This window comes from Ranitomeya imitator, chromosome 3 (genome assembly GCF_032444005.1).
Source record: "Ranitomeya imitator isolate aRanImi1 chromosome 3, aRanImi1.pri, whole genome shotgun sequence".
NCBI classification, from domain to species: Eukaryota; Metazoa; Chordata; class Amphibia; order Anura; family Dendrobatidae; genus Ranitomeya; species Ranitomeya imitator.
Genome location: NC_091284.1, coordinates 139,472,560 through 139,494,377, shown reverse-complemented (window position 1 = coordinate 139,494,377; position 21,818 = coordinate 139,472,560). Strand labels below are relative to the sequence as shown.

The window sequence follows — 21,818 nt, the reverse complement described above, 5'->3', positions numbered from 1 at the left end:
CCGGAAGGTACGAAATCACAAAGTCAAAACGGGCAAAAAACAGCGACCAACGAGCCTGTCTAGGATTCAACCGCTTAGCAGACTCAAGATAAGTCAAGTTCTTATGATCAGTCAATACCACCACGCGATGCTTAGCTCCTTCAAGCCAATGACGCCACTCCTCGAATGCCCACTTCATGGCCAGCAACTCTCGGTTGCCCACATCATAATTTCGCTCAGCAGGCGAAAACTTCCTGGAAAAAAAAGCGCACGGTTTCATCACTGAGCAATCAGAACCTCTCTGCGACAAAACAGCCCCTGCTCCAATCTCAGAAGCATCAACCTCGACCTGGAACGGAAGAGAAACATCTGGTTGACACAACACAGGGGCAGAAGAAAAACGACGCTTCAACTCTTGAAAAGCTTCCACAGCAGCAGAAGACCAATTGACCAAATCAGCACCCTTCTTGGTCAAATCGGTCAATGGTTTGGCAATACTAGAAAAATTGCAGATGAAGCGACGATAAAAATTAGCAAAGCCCAGGAACTTTTGCAGACTTTTCAGAGATGTCGGCTGAGTCCAATCATGGATGGCTTGGACCTTAACAGGATCCATCTCGATAGTAGAAGGGGAAAAGATGAACCCCAAAAATGAAACCTTCTGCACACCAAAGAGACACTTTGATCCCTTCACAAACAAAGAATTAGCACGCAGGACCTGAAAAACTGTTCTGACCTGCTTCACATGAGACTCCCAATCATCCGAGAAGATCAAAATGTCATCCAAGTACACAATCAGGAATTTATCCAGGTACTCTCGGAAGATGTCATGCATAAAGGACTGAAACACTGATGGAGCATTGGCAAGTCCGAATGGCATCACTAGATACTCAAAATGACCCTCGGGCGTATTAAATGCAGTTTTCCATTCATCTCCTCACCTGATTCGCACCAGATTATACGCACCACGAAGATCTATCTTGGTGAACCAACTAGCCCCCTTAATCCGAGCAAACAAATCAGATAACAATGGCAAGGGGTACTGAAATTTAACCGTGATCTTATTTAGAAGGCGGTAATCTATACAAGGTCTCAGCGAACCATTCTTCTTGGCTACAAAAAAGAACCCTGCTCCTAATGGTGACGATGACAGGCGAATATGCCCCTTCTCCAAGGATTCCTTCACATAACTGCACATAGCGGCGTGCTCAGGCACGGATAAATTAAACAGTCGACCTTTTGGGAATTTACTACCAGGAATAAAATTGATAGCACAATCACAATCCCTATGCGGAGGTAGGGCACCGGACCTGGCCTCATCAAATACATCCCGGTAATCAGACAAGAACTCTGGAACCTCAGAAGGGGTGGATGACGAAATTGACAGAAATGGAACATCACCATGTACCCCCTGACAACCCCAGCTGGACACCGACATGGATTTCCAATCTAATACTGGATTATGGGCTTGTAGCCATGGCAACCCCAACACGACCACATCATGCAGATTATGCAACACCAGAAAGCGAATAACCTCCTGATGTGCAGGAGCCATGCACATGGTCAGCTGGGTCCAGTATTGAGGCTTATTCTTGGCCAAAGGCGTGGCATCAATTCCTCTCAATGGAATAGGACACTGCAAAGGCTCTAAGAGAAACCCACAACGCTTAGCAAACTCCAAGTCCATCAAATTCAGGGCAGCGCCTGAATCCACAAATGCCATGACAGAATACGATGACAAAGAACAGATCAAGGCAACGGACAGAAGAAATTTTGACTGTACCGTACCAATGGTGGCAGACCTAGCGAACCGCTTAGTGCGCTTAGGACAATCAGAGATAGCATGAGTGGAATCACCACAGTAGAAACACAGCCCATTCAGACGTCTGTGTTCTTGCCGTTCAACTCTGGTCAAAGTCCTATCGCACTGCATAGGCTCAGGTCTAAGCTCAGGTAATACCACCAAATGGTGCACAGATTTACGCTCACGCAAGCGTCGACCGATCTGAATGGCCAAAGACATAGACTCATTCAAACCAGCAGGCATAGGAAATCCCACCATGACATCCTTAAGGGCTTCAGAGAGACCCTTTCTGAAGATAGCTGCCAGCGCAGATTCATTCCATTGAGTGAGCACGGACCACTTTCTAAATTTCTGACAATATACCTCTATCTCATCCTGACCCTGACAAAGAGCCAGCAAATTTTTCTCTGCCTGATCCACTGAGTTAGGTTCATCGTACAGCAATCCGAGCGCCAGGAAAAACGCATCGATATTACTAAATGCAGGATCTCCTGGCGCAAGAGAAAATGCCCAGTCCTGAGGGTCGCTGCGCAAAAAAGAAATAACAATCAAAACCTGTTGAACTGGATCACCAGAGGAGCGCGGTTTCAAGGCCAGAAATAATTTACAATTATTTTTGAAACTCAGAAACTTAGTTCTATCTCCAAAAAACAAATCAGGAATAGGAATTCTTGGTTCTAACATAGATTTCTGATCAATAGTGTCTTGAATCTTTTGTACTCTTGCCGAGAGCTGATCCACAAATGAAGACAGACTTTTAATGTCCATCGCTACACCTGTGTACTGAACCACCCAAATGTCTAGGGGAAAATAAAGGCAAAACACAGTGCAAAGAAAAAAAATGGTCTCAGAACTTCTTTTTTCCCTCTATTGAGAATCATTAGTACTTTTGGCTTCCTGTACGGTTATGAAAGGCAATTCAGTACTACAATGGACATAGCGGTCAGAGCACATACAGTGATCTGACAATAACCCAAAATCATAGAACGAGCTCTGAGACGTGGGAACTCTGCAGACCGCAAACCCTAATCCTCTCCAAACAACACTAGAGGCAGCCGTGGATTGCGCCTAACTCTGCCTATGCAACTCGGCACAGCCTGAGAAACTAACTAGCCTGAAGATAGAAAATAAGCCTACCTTGCCTCAGAGAAAATACCCCAAAGGAAAAGGCAGCCCCCCACATATAATGACTGTGAGTTAAGATGAAAAGACAAACGTAGAGATGAAATAGATTCAGCAAAGTGAGGCCCGACTTTCTTAACAGATCGAGGATAGAAAAGATAACTTTGCGGTCTACACAAAACCCTAAAGAAAACCACGCAAAGGGGGCAAAAAGACCCTCCGTACCGAACTAACGGCACGGAGGTACACCCTTTGCGTCCCAGAGCTTCCAGCAACAAATTAGACAAGCTGGACAGAAAAAATAGCAAACAAATAGCAAAGAAGAACTTAGCTATGCAGAGCAGCAGGCCACAGGAATGATCCAGGGAAAAGCAAGTCCAACACTGGAACATTGACAGGAAGCCAGGATCAAAGCATTAGGTGGAGTTAAGTAGAGAAGCACCTAACGACCTCACCAGATCACCTGAGGGAGGAAACTCAGAAGCCGCAGTACCACTTCCCTCCACCAACAGAAGCTCACAGAGAGAACCAGCCGAAGTACCACTTGTGACCACAGGAGGGAGCTCTGCCACAGAATTCACAACAGGCCGCTCTGAACAAATGTGTTTTGAGCGAGCGCCTAAAACTATGCAAATTGTAGATGGTCCTAATATCTTGGGGTAGAGCATTCCAGAGGATTGGCGCAGCGCGGGAGAAGTCGGGAGTGGAAGGTACAGATTAGTGCAGAGGTTAGTCGAAAGTCATTTGCAGAGCGCAGCGGTCGGCTAGGCCGAAAGAGCGAAATGAGGGAGATGTATGAGGGTGCCGCACTGTAGAGAGCTTTGTCGGTGAGATAAATGTTATGGCATAGTCTAGTGATATGTCATAACGATAAAGGATAGGAAAATACATTTGAAACTCACCACTTTGCATTACAGGAGATGGAGCAACAATAAAAATCGTTCTTTTAGCTTTCAAATCTGCTCCCTCAAAAACAACTTTATTACAGTATGTCAATGAAGGTGCTCAGTGCACCGTTGGTGTGGCTAAATACCTCAGTGCAATGTTCTACGCACTTAAATTGATTATGGCCACGACTTTTATGTTGATTATCAGCACTGTCTGAACATAAACCTCTGTTTATCTCCTCACTTCTGCCATTGCGCATCTCCTCTGTTATCACCTAAGTGCCGGAGAGAGCGCATAAATCACTCTCTCCTCGCATCGGCCATTGCACATCTCCTCTGCTATCACTTAAAGGGACACTGTCACCTGAATTTGGAGGGAACAATCTTCAGCCATGGAGGCGGGGTTTTGGGGTTTTTGATTCACCCTTTCCTTACCCGCTGGCTGCATGCTGGCTGCAATATTGGATTGAAGTTCATTCTCTGTCCTCCGTAGTACACGCCTGGGCAAGGCAAGATTGCACTGTGCAGGCATGTACTACGGAGGACAGAGAATGAACTTCAATCCAATATTGCAGCCAGCATGCAGCCAGCGGGTAAGGAAAGGGTGAATCAAAAACCCCAAAACCCCGCCTCCATGGCTGAAAATTGTTCCCTCCAAATTCAGGTGACAGTGTCCCTTTAAGTGCTGGAGAGAGCACAAATGACTCTCTGCTCGCTTTTACCATTGCTTGTCTCCTCTGCTATCACATAAGTGCCGGAGAGAGCGCAAAAATCACTCTCTGCTCGCTTCTGCCATTGCTCGTCTCCTCTTTTATCACATAAGTGCCAGAGAGAATGTGGCACCCCATGAGTCCGGTTGCCACAGTGGCATTGCCTCCCTCACAAGGGGTGATGTCATGCCTGGAAGCAAGAAGGGATTCCCTTAGCAGGTACGCTGGCATACATGACCTTTCCTGACCTCAGACCAGAAGAGGGAGCTCTAAACCTGGATTCAGGGTAGCTTTCCTATAAGTTGTTGCTTGGAGGCGGGATTAGGAAGTGCAGTGTGAGACAGTGAAGGGAGAGGAAGTATGTGAGGAGAGCCTAGGAGTGGAGCTGCAACTGAGATCACCCCAGGATTGAGCGCAACAGAGCGGACACCGGAGTCCGTGGTTGTGTGGGAACTGCATGCCCTGCAGCCAAATCCGGAGGACAAGAGATTGCAGGTCTCCTGGCCACAACTGACACCCAAAGGCACAGCCGCATATCAGAGCCCAGCGTGACTACGAAGGAGTGACATATGGAAAAGGCTCAAGCTGCCTGCCATGCAGGTAGCGTTTCACTAAGTGGACAGACTGAGAGAGGAGCTTGAGGAGAGCTACAAGTATCAGGAACCCAGAGAGCAGCGCAGTAGGGAGGCTTCAAACCCCACCTGGCTAGGGGAATTCTGAACTGCTTCAGGGCTGCCTGGATTACATATACCACCTGTTACCTGTGCTCTGGACTGCACCTACAATTAAAGGTAAAGAAACTACAGTCCCTGTGTCCTTGCACCCCAACGTCCACAACCCCTCATAGACTGTTCTGGTAGCCCTGGAGCCCCGCTCCACCTGTGGGGAGTCAAACCATCTCAGCTGCTGTGACCACCCCTTTAAGAGCCATCTGACCTGGTTCAGAGTACCCTTCGGCCCTAGCGGGTGTTGCAAGAGCACAAATCACTCTCTCCTCTCTTCTGCCATTTCTCGTCTCCTCTGCTATCACCTAAGTGCCGGAGAGAGCGCACAAATCACTCTCTGCTCGCTTCTGCCATTTCTCGTCTCCTCTGCTATCACCTAAGTGCCGGAGAGAGCGCACAAATCACTCTCCCCTCGCTTCTGCCATTACTCGTATAGTCTGCTATCACCTAAGTGCCGGAGAGAGCGCACAAATCACTCTCTGCTCGCTTCTGCCATTTCTCGTCTCCTCTGCTATCACCTAAGTGCCGGAGAGAGCGCACAAATCACTCTCTACTCGCTTCTGCCATTTCTCGTCTCCTCTGCTATCACCCAAGTGCCGGAGAGAGCGCACAAATCACTCTCCCCTCGCTTCTGCCATTACTCGTATAGTCTGCTATCACCTAAGTGCCGGAGAGAGCGCACAAATCACTCTCCCCTCGCTTCTGCCATTACTCGTATAGTCTATCACCTAAGTGCCGGAGAGAGCGCACAAATCACTCTCTGCTCACTTCTGCCATTTCTCGTCTCCTCTGCTATCACCTAAGTGCCGGAGAGAGCGCACAAATCACTCTCTGCTCGCTTCTGCCATTTCTCGTCTCCTCTGCTATCACCTAAGTGCCGGAGAGAGCGCACAAATCACTCTCCCCTCACTTCTGCCATTACTCGTATAGTCTGCTATCACCTAAGTGCCGGAGAGAGCGCACAAATCACTCTCTGCTCGCTTCTGCCATTTCTCGTCTCCTCTGCTATCACCTAAGTGCCGGAGAGAGCGCAAAAATCACTCTCCCCTCGCTTCTGCCATTACTCGTATAGTCTATCACCTAAGTGCCGGAGAGAGCGCACATATCACTCTCTGCTCACTTCTGCCATTTCTCGTCTCCTCTGCTATCACCTAAGTGCCGGAGAGAGCGCACAAATCACTCTCTGCTCGCTTCTGCCATTTCTCGTCTCCTCTGCTATCACCTAAGTGCCGGAGAGAGCGCACAAATCACTCTCCCCTCGCTTCTGCCATTACTCGTATAGTCTATCACCTAAGTGCCGGAGAGAGCGCACAAATCACTCTCTGCTCGCTTCTGCCATTTCTCGTCTCCTCTGCTATCACCTAAGTGCCGGAGAGAGCGCACAAATCACTCTCCCCTCGCTTCTGCCATTACTCGTATAGTCTGCTATCACCTAAGTGCCGGAGAGAGCGCACAAATCACTCTCTGCTCACTTCTGCCATTTCTCGTCTCCTCTGCTATCACCTAAGTGCCGGAGAGAGCGCACAAATCACTCTCCCCTCGCTTCTGCCATTACTCGTATAGTCTGCTATCACCTAAGTGCCGGAGATAGCGCACAAATCACTCTCTGCTCGCTTCTGCCATTTCTCGTCTCCTCTGCTCTCACCTAAGTGCCGGAGAGAGCGCACAAATCACTCTCTGCTCGCTTCTGACATCGTATTCTATTCAGCTTTCATCTAAATAAGTGGGTGGAACAGTGTACCAAGGCATTGAGGCACACCAAGTGCACTGAGCAGACACATTTGTATATTACAATAAAGTTCTTTTTTTAGGCAACGATGGGAAAAATGTTAAGTTGAGGTAGAAGAACACGGCATTCATACACTGAAGGAGGGGAGGTGCTCAAGTAGGGTATCCAGCCCCAAATATCCAGAATTAGAAAAAAACTTGGCACTCAATTGGTAGTGTACCTTGAAAATAAATCATTTACAGTAATGTGCATCCATAGGCAAATGGTTGAACGTTTTCGGTCCACATCCGGACCTTCATCAGAACAAATTACTGTTACGGTAGATAATGTTAATGTCCTGCTGTTCGCAGATCCAACGAGGGTTTCAAAATGCCTGGATGCCGTGGTGAGTCCTGCGTGCGTCAGCGCAAAGTGTTATGCGAACGAGGTCGTGGAGCGCACGGAGCGGGAAAAATTTAAAAACAAAAGTTACAATTTGTATTGTTGTCCATCTCCTACAAGGCTTATAGTTAGTTTGAAGTGTAAATTTGGGATAACAAACTCCCTTTATTTAATATTTTGGACTGTTAAAATAACTAATTTAAATATTGTTGTCACTTTTTTTTATATATCTATCCATTTTTGATTAGGGGACCTTCATGGAAAGTTGGAGGATCTACTTCTTATATTCTATAAGGTATTTGGTTTACATGTACTATATCATACTTCCTCTAAATAGTTGTCCATCCTTTTGTTTAGGATCTAACATGTTTTACCATATGTACAAAGAAGAACTAGTTCACTCATGAACTCTATCTACTGTACTGTCCAGTTCATTTATCCTTTAAAGGGATCTTGTCAGCAGGTTTTTGCTATGTAATCTGAAAACAGCATAATATACGTTAAGAGAGCCTGACTCCAGCGATGTATCACTTACTGGGCTGCTCAGTGCAATTATGATAGAATCCCTATTTCTCTGTTATAGATGTAGCAGTTTTCACAAACCTAAACTGTGTATAACCCGCCCCAAGGCCTCACTGGCATCTTCCTTTGTGCAGTGTACATTGTCAGCAAGCTGCTAATCAATGATGGGTACTGGCTTACACAGATTAGCCTGACTGCTGTACGCATGAGACCTAGTCAGGCTGTGATGATCTCCTGCTGATAAAACACTGATTGTATTGAAACTACCACACATGACCTAATAAGGGACACATTTCTAGAATCAGGATCTCGTGCCCTCTATTATGCTGCTCTCAGATTAAGTTGCAAAAACCTGGTGACAGATTCCCTTTAAGTTAACTGTATTATGATGTAGCAGCCATTTAGCCAACACACTCAAACAGATGTGTCTTTAGAAAAGTTCTGTCATATGAATATGTGCATTGAAGGGGTTATTTATTAAGAAAAAAGGGCCTTCTCTTTTCTCCAAAAATCAGTGCCTCTTTTCTACATTGGATGCGTGTGGTATTGCAGCTTAGTCCCACTCATTTTAATAAAGCTGAGTAGCTACACCAGACACCTTTACCTCAGTAAGGCATAGTGATATGTCCTGTGAATGGCGCAGGAGCATTGCCAATGCCATTAGCAGTGGTTGCCAGTTGTATACTGCTTAGATCAAGCCACAAAACATTTTAGATCTTGCAATCAATAACTACTGTGGCATCCAAGGAGTTTGTCAGCCTTTTGGCACCCCACAGCATCTTTGCGGAGCTCTTGATAGGTCTCGAAATTCCGTGTAAGCCACCAGTGGCTCTTAGGACTGTTGTAAAGTGTAAGGCCATTATGCTATTGCCTGTTAGTATAAAACATTATTACTAGTATTACACTAACGATTCAACAATCCCAGATCTTTCTCCATACGTGTCTCTCTGCATTAACTTCAGTGGGTGTTCCGAAGACTACATCGTGCTTGGTAGTATGTAGAACTTCCATAGAAGTCTATGAGTAAGGCCGGGATCACACATGCAAGAAACACGTCCGTGTCTCACATGTGAAATCCAAGCTCTGGCGCCGGCACTCCAGAGCGGAGCGTGCGGCCGCATAGGAACACATGGAGCCGCATGCTCCGCTCCCAAGTGCCGGCGCCAGAGCTTGGATTTCACATGCGAGACACAGGCGTGTTTCTCGCATGTGTGATCCCGGCCTAAGGGGCACATACGCGGCCACCTCCCCACTGACAACTGCTGCATCTCCAGGCAGATCATGGATGACAGTAAACCCCTGTTCTTGAGAAAAAAAATAATATAAATTGTTCTGTTTGATGAATCCTGTCATAAATCACACTCTGTGAGTATCTCCAGGATCTTTATTCACATCATGTCTCAACCTCCATTACATGAATTCCGAGTACAACAACATCCAACAAGTTCCAAACAAAGAATATAGAACAAACATAAAAGTAGTGAGACCCCTAGAGGCCACATGAACATATAACATATTGCTACATCCTTTCTCTTTTAACTAGAGGAACAATAAAAGATACTAAACTAATGTATACTATGACAAAGTTAGAAATTAACCTAGTACGTCCAGTTAGATATAATCTTTGAGGTGCGCCGGCTTTTTGCTAATTCTGCCAGCTCTGGTAATATAAGATGTGTCACTTTCTACATCTGGTACATCTGGAAGTTCTTCTGATATTGTCTGTCTCTGGCCAGAGTCCTCACCCTGATGGTCAGCTATCACTGTTGGTGCCTGACTTGTACTTGCTGCCTCGTTGTCTTGGGTGTCTGGATACTGTTCAAAAGGCCATGAATCATCTCTTTCTTGCGTTTTCCTCATATATCTTCGATTCCTCCTTAGTCTTCTTCCGTCGTCTGTTAGAATTTCGTAAGACCGAGGTCCCAGTTTCTGGACAACCTTTGCCTTTTGCCAGTGTTTGTCAAATGTGGTGCTTGGCTGCAGCCGAATGTTGTCATTTCTCTGGAGCTCAGGCAGATCCTTTGCAGATTTATTGTAATAGAAAGCTTGCCTAGCTTGATTCTTCTGTAATTTAGCTTCGATGTTTCCCAGCAGCTTTGGCTCTAACAGATGACACGCAGTTGGTACTAGTGTCTTTGTACGCCTACTCATGAGCCTCTGTGCCGGACTGCTGTCTAGGCCTTGGGTGGGTGTGTTTCTATGATCCAGTATAGACAGATATACATCAGCACCCGCCTGGTTTGCTTTCTGCATGAGTCTTTTGGCCGTTTTTACTGCTGACTCTGCTTTCCCATTACTCTGAGGATATCTTGGAGAAGACGTCTGGTGTTCAAATTCCCATTTCTTACTGAAAGTTTTGAATTCTTCCGACGTAAACTGTGCCGCATTTTCAGAGAAAACGATATCTGGAATGCCATACCTGGCAAAATGGGCCTTGAGTTTTTTAATCACTGTTCTCGCCCTTGTGTCCTGCACCAAATCAACCTCCCAGAAGTTAGAGAAATAGTCCACTGTAATCAGGTATTCTTTGTCATTCCATGTGAACAAGTCTGTTCCTATTTTTGACCAAGGCCTATGTGGAATTTCATGAGGTTGCAATGTCTCCTTTGGTTGCTTATCATTGCAGGATGCACATATTTCACATTGTGCTATGTAATTTTTTATGTGGTCATTCATTCCTGGCCAATAAACTGATTCTCGTGCACGACGTAGGCATCCTTCCATGCCTAAGTGAGAAGAGTGCAATGTCTTCAATATGCCTCTTCTGAGAACTTCAGGTATAACAGCCCTGTCTCCTTTAAATATGATTCCTTGCTGCACTGACAATTCATCTCTTATGTGGAAGAATGGTGAGACTTCCCTCGGAGCATGCTGCTTGTATTTTGGCCAGCCCTGCAAGATGACAGTCTTTAAACTCTGGAGACTTTTATCCTTCTCTGTAAAAGTCTGGATTTGCTTGACCTTTTCTTTTGACACTGCAAGGTAGTTACACATATTGATGGTTTCAATGTCTTCCTCCTCATCATTTGTGATAGGAAGGTAAGCTCTGCTTAGCGTATCTGCAATCAGTAAGTCTCTTCCTGGACAGTACCCGATGTCAACATCATATTTCTGAAGTCGCAACAGCATGCGCTGTAGTCTCTTTGGGGCATTTAGTAATGGTTTCTTTGTAATGCTCTCCAATGGTTTGTGATCCGACTGCACTGTTACCCGTCGACCGTAGGTGTACTGGTGAAACTTCTCCATCCCAAATACCACAGCCAGTAGTTCCTTCTCAATCTGCGCATATCCCTGCTCTGTTGTTGTAAGGGCTCTGCTTGCAAATGTAATTGGCTGTTTGTTCTGCATTAATGTGGCTCCAAGGCCTTTTTCCGAAGCATCACATTGTACCACCAGTTCTCGATCTGGATCGAAATACTTTAGGGTTGCTGTATCTGCAATGGCATTCTTTACTGCTCGGAAAGCAGTCTCCTGGCTTTCTGTCCATTCCCAGCGCACATCTTTGTGGGTTAGCTGTCTCAGTGGCTCACACATGTCTGACAGATGTCTGCAAAATTTTGAGAGATAATTCACCATGCCCAAAAATCGTTGTACTCCAGAAACATCAGTAGGGGTAGGCAAATCTTGTATTGCTCTCACCTTTTCAGGATCCACTTTGACCCCAGTTGAAGTCAGTCGATGACCAATATAGGCCACTTCTGTCATTTTCAATTTGAATTTGTCCAAATTCAGCTTTATGTTTTTTTCTCTGCATCTGTCCAAAAATTGTATCATCTTCTGATCGTGATCCTTGATTGCAGATTCCATATTTTCACCTTCTCCCACTACTAGGATATCATCCGCTATTGTCTTCACTCCAGTAAGTCCTTCCAAAGCCTGCATCAATTTCTGCTGGAATATCTCTGGAGCAGGTTTTAGTCCCATGGGCATTTTCAGCCATTTAAAGCGTCCAAATGGTGAAGAAAATGTTGTCAATAAACTTGAATCTTCAGTCAGGGCCACATGCCAGAATCCATTTTTTACATCACATACAGAAAATATTTTAGCCTCTGATAAATCTGGTAGAACATCATCTAATGTTGGCATTGGGTAATGATTTCGTTTCAGCGCCTTGTTGAGTGGCTTAGGATCAATACATATTCTTAACTTGCCCGATGGTTTCTGCACTATGACCAAACTGCTGATCCAATCTGTGCTCTTATGGACTGGTGCTATCATGCCTCTTCTCTGTAGATCTTGCAGTTCTACTTTCAGCGGTTGCATTAAAGCTACAGGCACTCTTCTTGTAGGTAATCTGGTGGGCTGCACTGTGTTGTCAATTTCTAGCCTATATTTACCTTCAAAGCATCCATCACCTTCAAATACATCAGCATACTCTGCTTTTATTTTCTGCATGTCCAAGTTGTGCTCTGCATTTAGTTTTGGATTTTTTATATCCTGGGCAACTTCAACAGACATAATGTTCTGAGACTGTACTTTTATTAAGTCCATTGCCTGAACTGCTTTTACTCCCAGTAATGGTACATAGTTACCACCCCGTAACACAGTAAATTCAACTCTATAACTCTTTCTGTTACATGGGTTTCGTATTTTTAGCTTACATGTCCCCATTGGTTTCAGAACACTTTTGTTGTACATCACCAGTACCTTGTCAGTTGGCTCAATAGAAACCTGTTTGTTTAGCAGATCAAATGAAATTACATTGCAGCTTGCTCCACAATCCAGCTGAAATCTAATGGGCTTCTCACCCAACAAGAATGTTGCATAAAGCTGCTTGGCATCCTTCACTACTGACTGCCCGACTACATTGACTTTCTCTGTTGTAGACTGCATTTGTAGCCATGTAATGTCCTCTGCACTGTCAGTGTCTGGTGTCACAGTGTGGAGCTGTCTGTACTGTTTGCCTCTTCCTTGCCTGCAGACAGCAGAGGAATGATACTTCTTGCCACATGACCTGCAGGTTTCCCCATATGCTGGACACTTGGTTTTGTCTCTCTCATGTCTTTTCCCACAATACTTGCAGTGGACAGTGTTTATAGGGTAGTCTGGTCCTGTCTTTCCTTTCATAGATACTGCATGTACCTTGTCATCATCATTCTCACTGGTGCCTGCCATCATCTTCAGGCTGTGCTTTGTGAGCTCAGCAGCCCTGCAGATTTGCATACATTTCTCTAAAGTCATGCCTTCCTCTCTCAGTAATCTTTCTTTGAGATGACTGTCCTTTATGCCACACACCATTCTGTCCTTGATTAGACTGTCCCTGATCTCTCCAAAGCCACATGTTTCTGCAAGTCTCCTCAGCTCTGTCAGATATCTGTCCACATTTTCACCATCCTCCTGATGTCTTGTGAAAAACTTATATCTTTCCACTGTCTCATTCTTCTTTGGGTCACAGTGTTTATCAAATGCCTGCACAATGTCTGCTAGGAGGAGGTTGTCTGTGTCTGGGAGCAAGGTGTGGGCTAATTCTCTGCCATTTTCCCCAATTAGGTAATAAAACAGCTTTACTTTCCGTTTGTCATCAGTGGGGCCCACAGTCAAATCCACATACAGTGTAAACTCTTCCTTCCAATGTCTCCAAGTCTGGGACAGATTACATGAAGTGACATCCAGTCTCTGAGGGGGCTTCAGACCAGTCTCCATTTTTCTGTACTGTCAGGGAATCTGTACTTACAGTTGCAGTGATCTGTGCAGTTCCAGCCTCATATAAGCTCTAAGAATTTGCAGGTTCTGTGCCCGGCTGCCACCATGTTCTGTTTGATGAATCCTGTCATAAATCACACTCTGTGAGTATCTCCAGGATCTTTATTCACATCATGTCTCAACCTCCATTACATGAATTCCGAGTACAACAACATCCAACAAGTTCCAAACAAAGAATATAGGACAAACATAAAAGTAGTGAGACCCCTAGAGGCCACATGAACATATAACATATTGCTACATAAATGTATGTGCTTATTCTCCTGTAACTGGCAAGCTTGCTAATTGACTTAAGGCTGAAGAGTAGGTTTGGGATAGGTGCAGGTCCCAGGATATGCTATAGATTAGTTAAGCATTTTTTTTCCAACCCCATGAAATAAATACCTGAAAACACCAAACTATGGTACCATTTTATTATTCTTTTATTATCAGGACTGTTAATCAACAATATTAAATATGTTTTTATAAATTTACGTACATTAAGCAATCTACTAACTCTAAGATTCATATCGCCTTCTCCTGGCAAGCTTGCTAGCTGAATTACTGAGGTCTCCAGTGACTAACCATTACCAGAATCCACAAGGGTAGGGAAGTGTACAGCTCCATTGGGAGTGCTCTTAGAGAATAACTATGCTTAGTGCAACTGAGGACACAGAAATCAACTGGTGTCTGGATAATTGCCTCTCACAGGCTTCCAACACTTTATTAGATCCAATGCTACAGAATTTAATCTATACATATGAAATGGAGAATTCTATGGGTGTATATCATTCAAATTATTTGTACATTTAAATTGTTTGGAAGATACAGATTGAGGAAGAGTTAGTAACAGTGGATGTTATCTGGTATAAATGCATGTATTATGAACAAAAAGTGAAAATCTAGAGCTCGGCAGCAATATGAGACCACCTGCAAGAGGATTAGGCTATGTGCACACGTTGCGGATTTTGCTGTGGGTCCGCAGCAGCTTTCCATGCGTTTACAGTACAATGTAAACCTATGGAAACTGCAATCCGCAGTGCACATGCTGCGGAAAAAAACGCGCAGAAAAGCTGCGGGTTACATTCCGCAGCATGTCAATTCTTTGTGCGGATTCCGCTGCGGTTTACACCTGCTCCACAATAGGAATCCGCAGGTGTAAAACCGCAGGTGGAATCCGCACAAAATCTGCATAAAAAATGCTGTAAATCCGCAGGTACAACGCAGTGCCTTTTACCTGCGGATTTCTCAAATCTGCTGCGGAAAAATCCGCAGAGCTCCAAAATACGTGTGCACATACCCTTACTGTAGTTAACATGCAACATTAAAGGAGTTTTCCATCATTGTGGTCTGCTATAGTTTACATACTGAACTTCCTGACAGCTCTCACTCTATGATCTATGATTACATTTCCCAAGAGACAGTGAGGGCAGTATCTGACCTATAGCTCACATACCCCCACCATCAGAACCTACACACTCCTTTTGCAAAGCACCATTCCGAGACTCCTACACAGTAGCATCCTCTCTGGTCAAAGTCAGTACATGAATACAGTGCCAAAACCATCATGAGTACATGAATGCATCCACAAAACCACCATCAGTACATGAATGCAGTGCCAGAACTGCTGTCAAGTCAATGAATGCAACACCAGAGCCACCATAAGTACATTATTGCAGCACCAGATCTACCCTGAGTACATTAATGTAGTGTCAGAACACCCATCAGCACATGTATATAGCACCAAGGTTAGTGCAGCGATCAATTGTAATGTCGGGTCAGCCCTATATATAATAGTATTGCATGACTCTACAATTCCCAGTATGCCCTTAACAATGGTAATGAGATACTGGGAATTGTTAACAGCCATCATCAGATTGCGAATCATACAGAAACCACAGTACTGATGAGACGCAGGCAGGATCACAAATAAACGTTTATATCCACATTCATCTTCTCTGATCTCTGATTGGAGTCAGTTACATCCATTTTGCCTCCATATAGCACAGACGCCTTCTTCTCCGGTCTTCAGCAGCACATCCCATCATGGTGTCCATAAAAATAAAAGTATCATTATATTGCCCCATAAATAAAAATATCCTTCATGCTGTGCCCTTCAATAAATAATTGCCCTTCAGTGTGCTTCCTATACAAAATATCCCCCCACACAGCCCCTATAATAACTTCCACACGGACTTCTCCATAATATTCTCACCACATTGCCCCTCCATAATATTCCCACCACCCAGCATTTCTCCATAATATCCCTCCACACTTCCCCGGTCCATAATATTCCCACCACACTACTCCTCTCCATAATATCAGATGCAAATACATTTGAATACAAGGAGAATGGAGTGGCGTCTGCCAGGTCCTGCCTGCCACAGCAAACCCTTGGGCGGACCACATGTGGCCGGAGGGCCGTATGTTTTGGCCTGCCCAACATCATGCTGGTCTCAGACAAGTAGCCAATACCAGACTCTCTGTTGTTGTCTAGGCATGGAAAACCCTTTATCTTGCAGGCTACCTTCTCTCACCCATCCTCCATCCCAATTCATGATAACATACTGTTCTCTCACACCTCTCTCATTCTAATTCTTTATAACATACTGTGTTCTCACCCATCCCCATCCCAATGTATTCACTGTAAAGAAAAAAAAAAAGAATAACTCACTTCTCCTGGTGATCCCCTGCAGTCCTGCTTCCTTCCTCTTTTCATGGTAAATAATGCAGTCACTCAATAACGTCATCACTCCGGCTGTGTCATACAGAAGGTGCCCGACTGCAGGTACTCTCCGTTTCTTATTGCTGGCAGCTGAGCAACAGGAACCCTCCCTAGCGGAGATAAGCACCGCCGATGGTGACGCAAAAATATGAGGGCAACCTCATAATCCTCTTATGTCTGCAACCAAATGCTGCTGCAGAAAACGAAGCCTAAGGCCCATTCACGCTCATGTTTGCTTTCCTTTTTAATAAATAGCGCATTGATACATTATATCATACAGTTGCATTTACTCCTCCTTTTATGTTGTAGCAAAACATGAGCTAGGACAGGAGCTAGTCCGATTCTGGACTACACTCGCACATTTCTATTAAAGGGTCTGTATGTAACCCGCGTGCACGCATGTCCTGCCTGTTAAAAAACGCCAACTTGTGAATTAGAACTTCATGAATGTTTTTTTTAATAATTTTTGCTGATTGTCTTGTTTCACTTTGTAGTTCCTCCACTGGTTAACTTCTGTTGTGATTGTGTTCTGCAGAATGGTCTCCCCTCACCAGAGAATACTTACCTTTTTAATGGTGATTTTGTAGACAGAGGGAAGAATTCAATAGAAATACTGATTATCCTGTTTGCATTCCTCCTCGTCTACCCTAATAATTTACATATGAATAGAGGCAACCATGAGGACCCCATCATGAATCTAAGGTACCTCAGGCATTAGTGTGTTTTTCTAATTCTACCTATCTTCCTTCTCATAGAAATCAACAGCATTAAGATATATTGTGGTAGAAGAGTTCTTCATCTTACTTTGGGTAACGCAAGTAACAACCTTCGCCTCTAGGACTTCTCTTAAATATTTTTATATTGTGATTGGTGCTGCAGATTTTTTTAGGATATACAGGTGCTTCTAAAATTAGAATATTATCAAAAACTTAATTTATTTCAGTTCTTCAATACAAAAAGTGAAACTCATATATAGAGTCATTACAAACAGAGTGATCTACTGTATTTCAAGTGTTTATTTCTGTTAATATTGATGATTATGGTATACAGCCAATGAAAATCAAAAGTCATTACCTCAGTTAATTAGAATACTTTATAACACCAGCTCAATAACACTCAATACTTGCTCCTCTTGCATCAATTACTGCATCAATACCTGGTTTAAAAACAACAGTATCACTGTGCTTGATTGGCCAGCAAACTCGCCTGACCTTAACCCCATAGAGAATCTATGGGGTATTGTCAAGAGGAAGATGAGAGACACCAGCAACCTGGGCTTCCATAAAACCTCAGCAGTGCCACAGGCTAATCGCCTGTGGCACTGAAAATATTCTGAAAATATTCAGAAAAATTCCCACGCTAGAGTTCATATGAGTTTATGCCACCAGGGGGCGCATCACCGCAAGTCTACAAAGCTACATTCTCCTGCATTCCATTCATTCTCCAGTTTTTACAGCCAGGGGCAGCTGCATTAGCAGGCTCCTGGTTGTAAAATTATTTAACCCCTTCAGATGGATTTACATCGTGGGACATGGCGGACAGGTATGGGATATTGTTCCTTTTTTATTTTCCCTTTTTTCAGATGACAAGAGTCATCAGATGGATTGAGCGTACAATAAAGATGTTAAAACCCCATGTGTATTTATTTGATTAAAATACTTTATTCATAATGTGTGTGTGTGGTTTTTTTTTAACCCTTTATTACTGCTGGATTAATAATGGATAGGTGTGTTATTGACATCTCTCCATTATTAACCAGGCTTAATGCCACCTTACATTAGCAAGGTGACATTAACCCTTTAGTACCTCATATCCCACCGCTACAGGGGAGTGGGAAGAGAGAGGCTAAGTGCCAGAATGGGCTCATCTTACAGATGTGCCTTTTCTGGGGTGGCTGGGGGCAGATGTTTTTAGCCGGGGGGGGGAGGGCAATAACCATGGTCCCTCTCTAGGCTATTAATATCTGCCCTCAGTCACTGGCTTTCCCACTCTGGCAGAGAAAATTGCGCGGGAGCCCACGCCAGTTTTTTCCGTGATTTAACCCTTTATTTTAACACCTAGAGCTCCTAAATTTTGCACACAGACACTTCTTACATAATTAGTGAGGAACATGTAAAAAAATAAGGGATATGAAATGGTTTACTGTATGTAAACCATGTCTCATATCCTGTCGGGTTTTATAAGGAGACAGCAAAAGTTGGCAATTGAATTACCGGCTTTTCTGCTGTCTAGTTCTGTATTATATATATATATTAACATAATATTTGCATGTAGTAGAACAGTAGGCTCCCAAGGTCAATGTTACCTTTGGACCCCAGCCTGCCACTGCTTGTACAACGCCTCTGCGCATCCTGCTCCAGCATCTAATAGCTGTTAACCTGTACAGACAGCGGGACAAATTTACTGAGATGAATGCATCAGAGTTCTGGCTTTGTTATCACCAAATACTGACTTATATGTCTAGAAAATTATTTGCACTAAGTAAGCCAGCTAAAATCATTAAGGTTAGAAGCTATACATGTCCGCAGCCCATAATTCTGATATGAAGTTATCATTTGAATTCACTGTAACCTGTAAAATGATGATAGTTAGTCAAAATAATTTTTAGACGTTAGGTCTATACTGGTAGGACCAAATAAAATACTTCCCAAAATCAATAATAGTGCAGTGCCTCAAGTAGTCATTATATGATAACGATCATATCCAAGTAAAACTGTAGGAGAGATCAGCGCAAAATAGGGTCTTATCCGAGAAATATAGTGAGCTTGACGATCAGATTAAACTTACCTGTTTAATCCGTAAAAACAGCATACAGTGCAATATCAGCTGCAGCAGATCCACGGGTCAGGTAGTGACCATCAGGCATCAGTAAGTTAGAAGGGGTTTGTGGATAGTCTCTGCACTGCCCACAGGATTTAACACATATATTCCAGTGTAATAAAAATGATTGGTTTATTTCAACGATGTGGTTTTCCTGAAAAGAAGTAGATTTGTACTTTGAAACGCTTCGAAATAAACCAATCATTTTTATTACACTGGGTTATATGTTTTAAATCCTGTCGACAGCGCGGAGACTATCCACAAACCCGTTCTAACTTAATGATAACGATCATGATGTATATGTACGTATCTCAAAAAGGCACTAAAATGCAACACTTAAACATTTTCAAATAATAGAACATGAGCACAGTCTTAGGATAAACCAGAGGATATTACGGCACAAGTATACAACTCTGTAAGAGTAAGACATGCAAAGTTTCAATAGAAATTCATAGGGGAAAAACAAGTAAGACCTGCATGGTGGCCACTAAGCACCCCTAATGCGTGTTTCTGGTTTCGCTTCCTCCGAGGGGTGATATAGGGATGTCTTATCAGATAATAAATGCACTAGCAGGATGCAGCAGGCCCCCACTATAAAAGCAGGGGCAGCACAGGTGCAAACTACTGATAGAAACAGCCACCCACACACCTACCCGATTATGGAGGGGTTGGCTGCCTAGTAGAAAAATTGCACACTAATGAGGGTTGAAGAACGCCAGTCACACAGGTATGTGTGACGCAAAGTGTCCGGCCTACAGCCTATAGATGATGCCCATAATATTATATCAGCACTACTGTGTATACATGCACTCCACAGGGACAGACATCCCAATACACCGAGCAAACAAAAAGGGAGGGGGCACTTTCCTTATGGGATCTTTAACTTTGCCAACATCAGGTGGCGATGAAGAGTCAGGATACCCTCATACACATTAGACCGTCAACTCTTTAGACCAACTAATGTTCGTCTAATGTTAGTCATGTGGATTTGGGCTTTAGTTTTACATTTTATTTAACCACTGGAGTGGTGCCACTAATCTAAGTTCCCTGACCTTGGTGCTTTAGACAGACTGGGCCTCCGAATAATAAAAGTGCGTATATATCTTATTTGACTCCATAGTGACTAGTGAGTTACTTATAATACAATGAAAATGAACAAAGCATCAAATTTGTCCTCTAGCCGGTTACATATAGGATTTCTTCATTTAGAGGACTAGACAGTCATACCACTAATGATAAAGAATCTCAGGCATATCCAAGCAGTATGCCATTACTTCTAAAGGCAGAAAAAACCTTAAAGCGATTGTCCAATATAGATATGTATGCACTTCCACCGCCCTTCACAGATCTACTCAGGTCTGCACCAACTCTGACAGCAATATCTGCTCCATTCAAGAGTTAGACACCCACTTAGGGCAGTCTCACACGTCCAGATAATTCCGGTACCGGAAAAATCGGTACCGGAATTATCCGTGTGCCCGTGCGTTTCTGTGGCACAGCAGTGTGGCACACGTGCGGCACATGTGTGCCGCCCGTGTGCCCACTGGGTACCACACGCACCGTGCTGGGTACCACACGCACCAGCATCTGGTGCTGAAGCCGCCATTGATATCTTCCCTGCAGCAGCGTTTGCTGTAGAGAAGATATGAATATTCCTTTTTTTTTTTAAGTTTCTCGTGTTTAAAATAAAGCTCCATGTCCCCAACCCCCTCCCACCCCCTGTGCACCCCCCGCGCCCCCTTCCCCGCTGTTCTTAAAATCCTCACCTGGCTCCCTCGCTGGCTGGCGCTGCTTCCTGTCCTGGCCGCACCTTCTACTGTATGCGGTCACATGGGGCCGCTCATTTACAGTAATGAATATGCGGCTCCACCCCTATGGGACATGGAGCTTTATTTTAAACACGAGAAACTTAAAAAAAAAGGAATATTCATATCTTCTCTACAGCAAACGCTGCTGCAGAGAAGATATAAATGGCGGCTTCAGCACCAGTGGGGGGGATAGCGCTTACTGTAGTGCTGTCTCCTGCACGGCACACGGACTGCACACGGACAACGCCCGTGTGCGGTACGTGTTTGACACGGACCCATTAACTTTAATGGGTCCGTGTAATCCGTGCGCTCCCACGAACACTGACATGTCTCCGTGTTTGGCACACGGAGACACGGTCCGCAAAAAATCAATGACATCTGCACAGATGCATTGATTTTAATGTGTCTACGTGTGTCAGTGGCTGCGGTACGTGAGGAAACTGTCACCTCACGTACCGGAGCCACTGACGTGTGAAACCGGCCTAAAGCCTGAAGACAGCGTTCATACTGGCGGATAATGTATCAAAGAATGGTTTATTGTGCCAAATACATAATCGCAACATTTCAACCCATTACAATTCTATGTCAAGCTTGACAAAGACCTGTAAGGAGTTGAAACATTGTGATTATGCATTTGCCGCAATAAACTGTGGTTTGACATGTTATAAGTAGTGATGAGCGAGTGTGCTCGTTACTCGAGTTTTCCAAAGCATGCTCGGGTGTTCTCAGAGTGTCTTGGGCGTGCTCGTAGATTATGTTTGTGTCCCTGCAGCTGCATGATTTGCATCTGTTAGACAACCTGAACACATGCAGAGATTGCCTGGTTGTTAGGGAATTCCCACAAGTATTCAGGCTGTCTAGCAGCCGCAAATCATACAGCTGTGGAGACACAAGCATAATCTACGAGCACACCCAAAATACTCG

The 21,818-nt window shown here is 44.2% G+C and overlaps 1 protein-coding gene across 1 annotated transcript in view; it reads left to right on the top strand.

The window, feature by feature from the left end:
- Positions 1-21,818, top strand: part of PPEF1 (protein phosphatase with EF-hand domain 1) — a 108,689-nt gene that overhangs the window by 50,551 nt on the left and 36,320 nt on the right. Inside the window, exons 6-7 of the mRNA XM_069760064.1 lie at positions 7,586-7,632; positions 16,802-16,968. Coding sequence (XP_069616165.1) covers positions 7,586-7,632; positions 16,802-16,968 — 214 coding nt within the window. The remainder of the gene's footprint in view (positions 1-7,585; positions 7,633-16,801; positions 16,969-21,818) is intronic.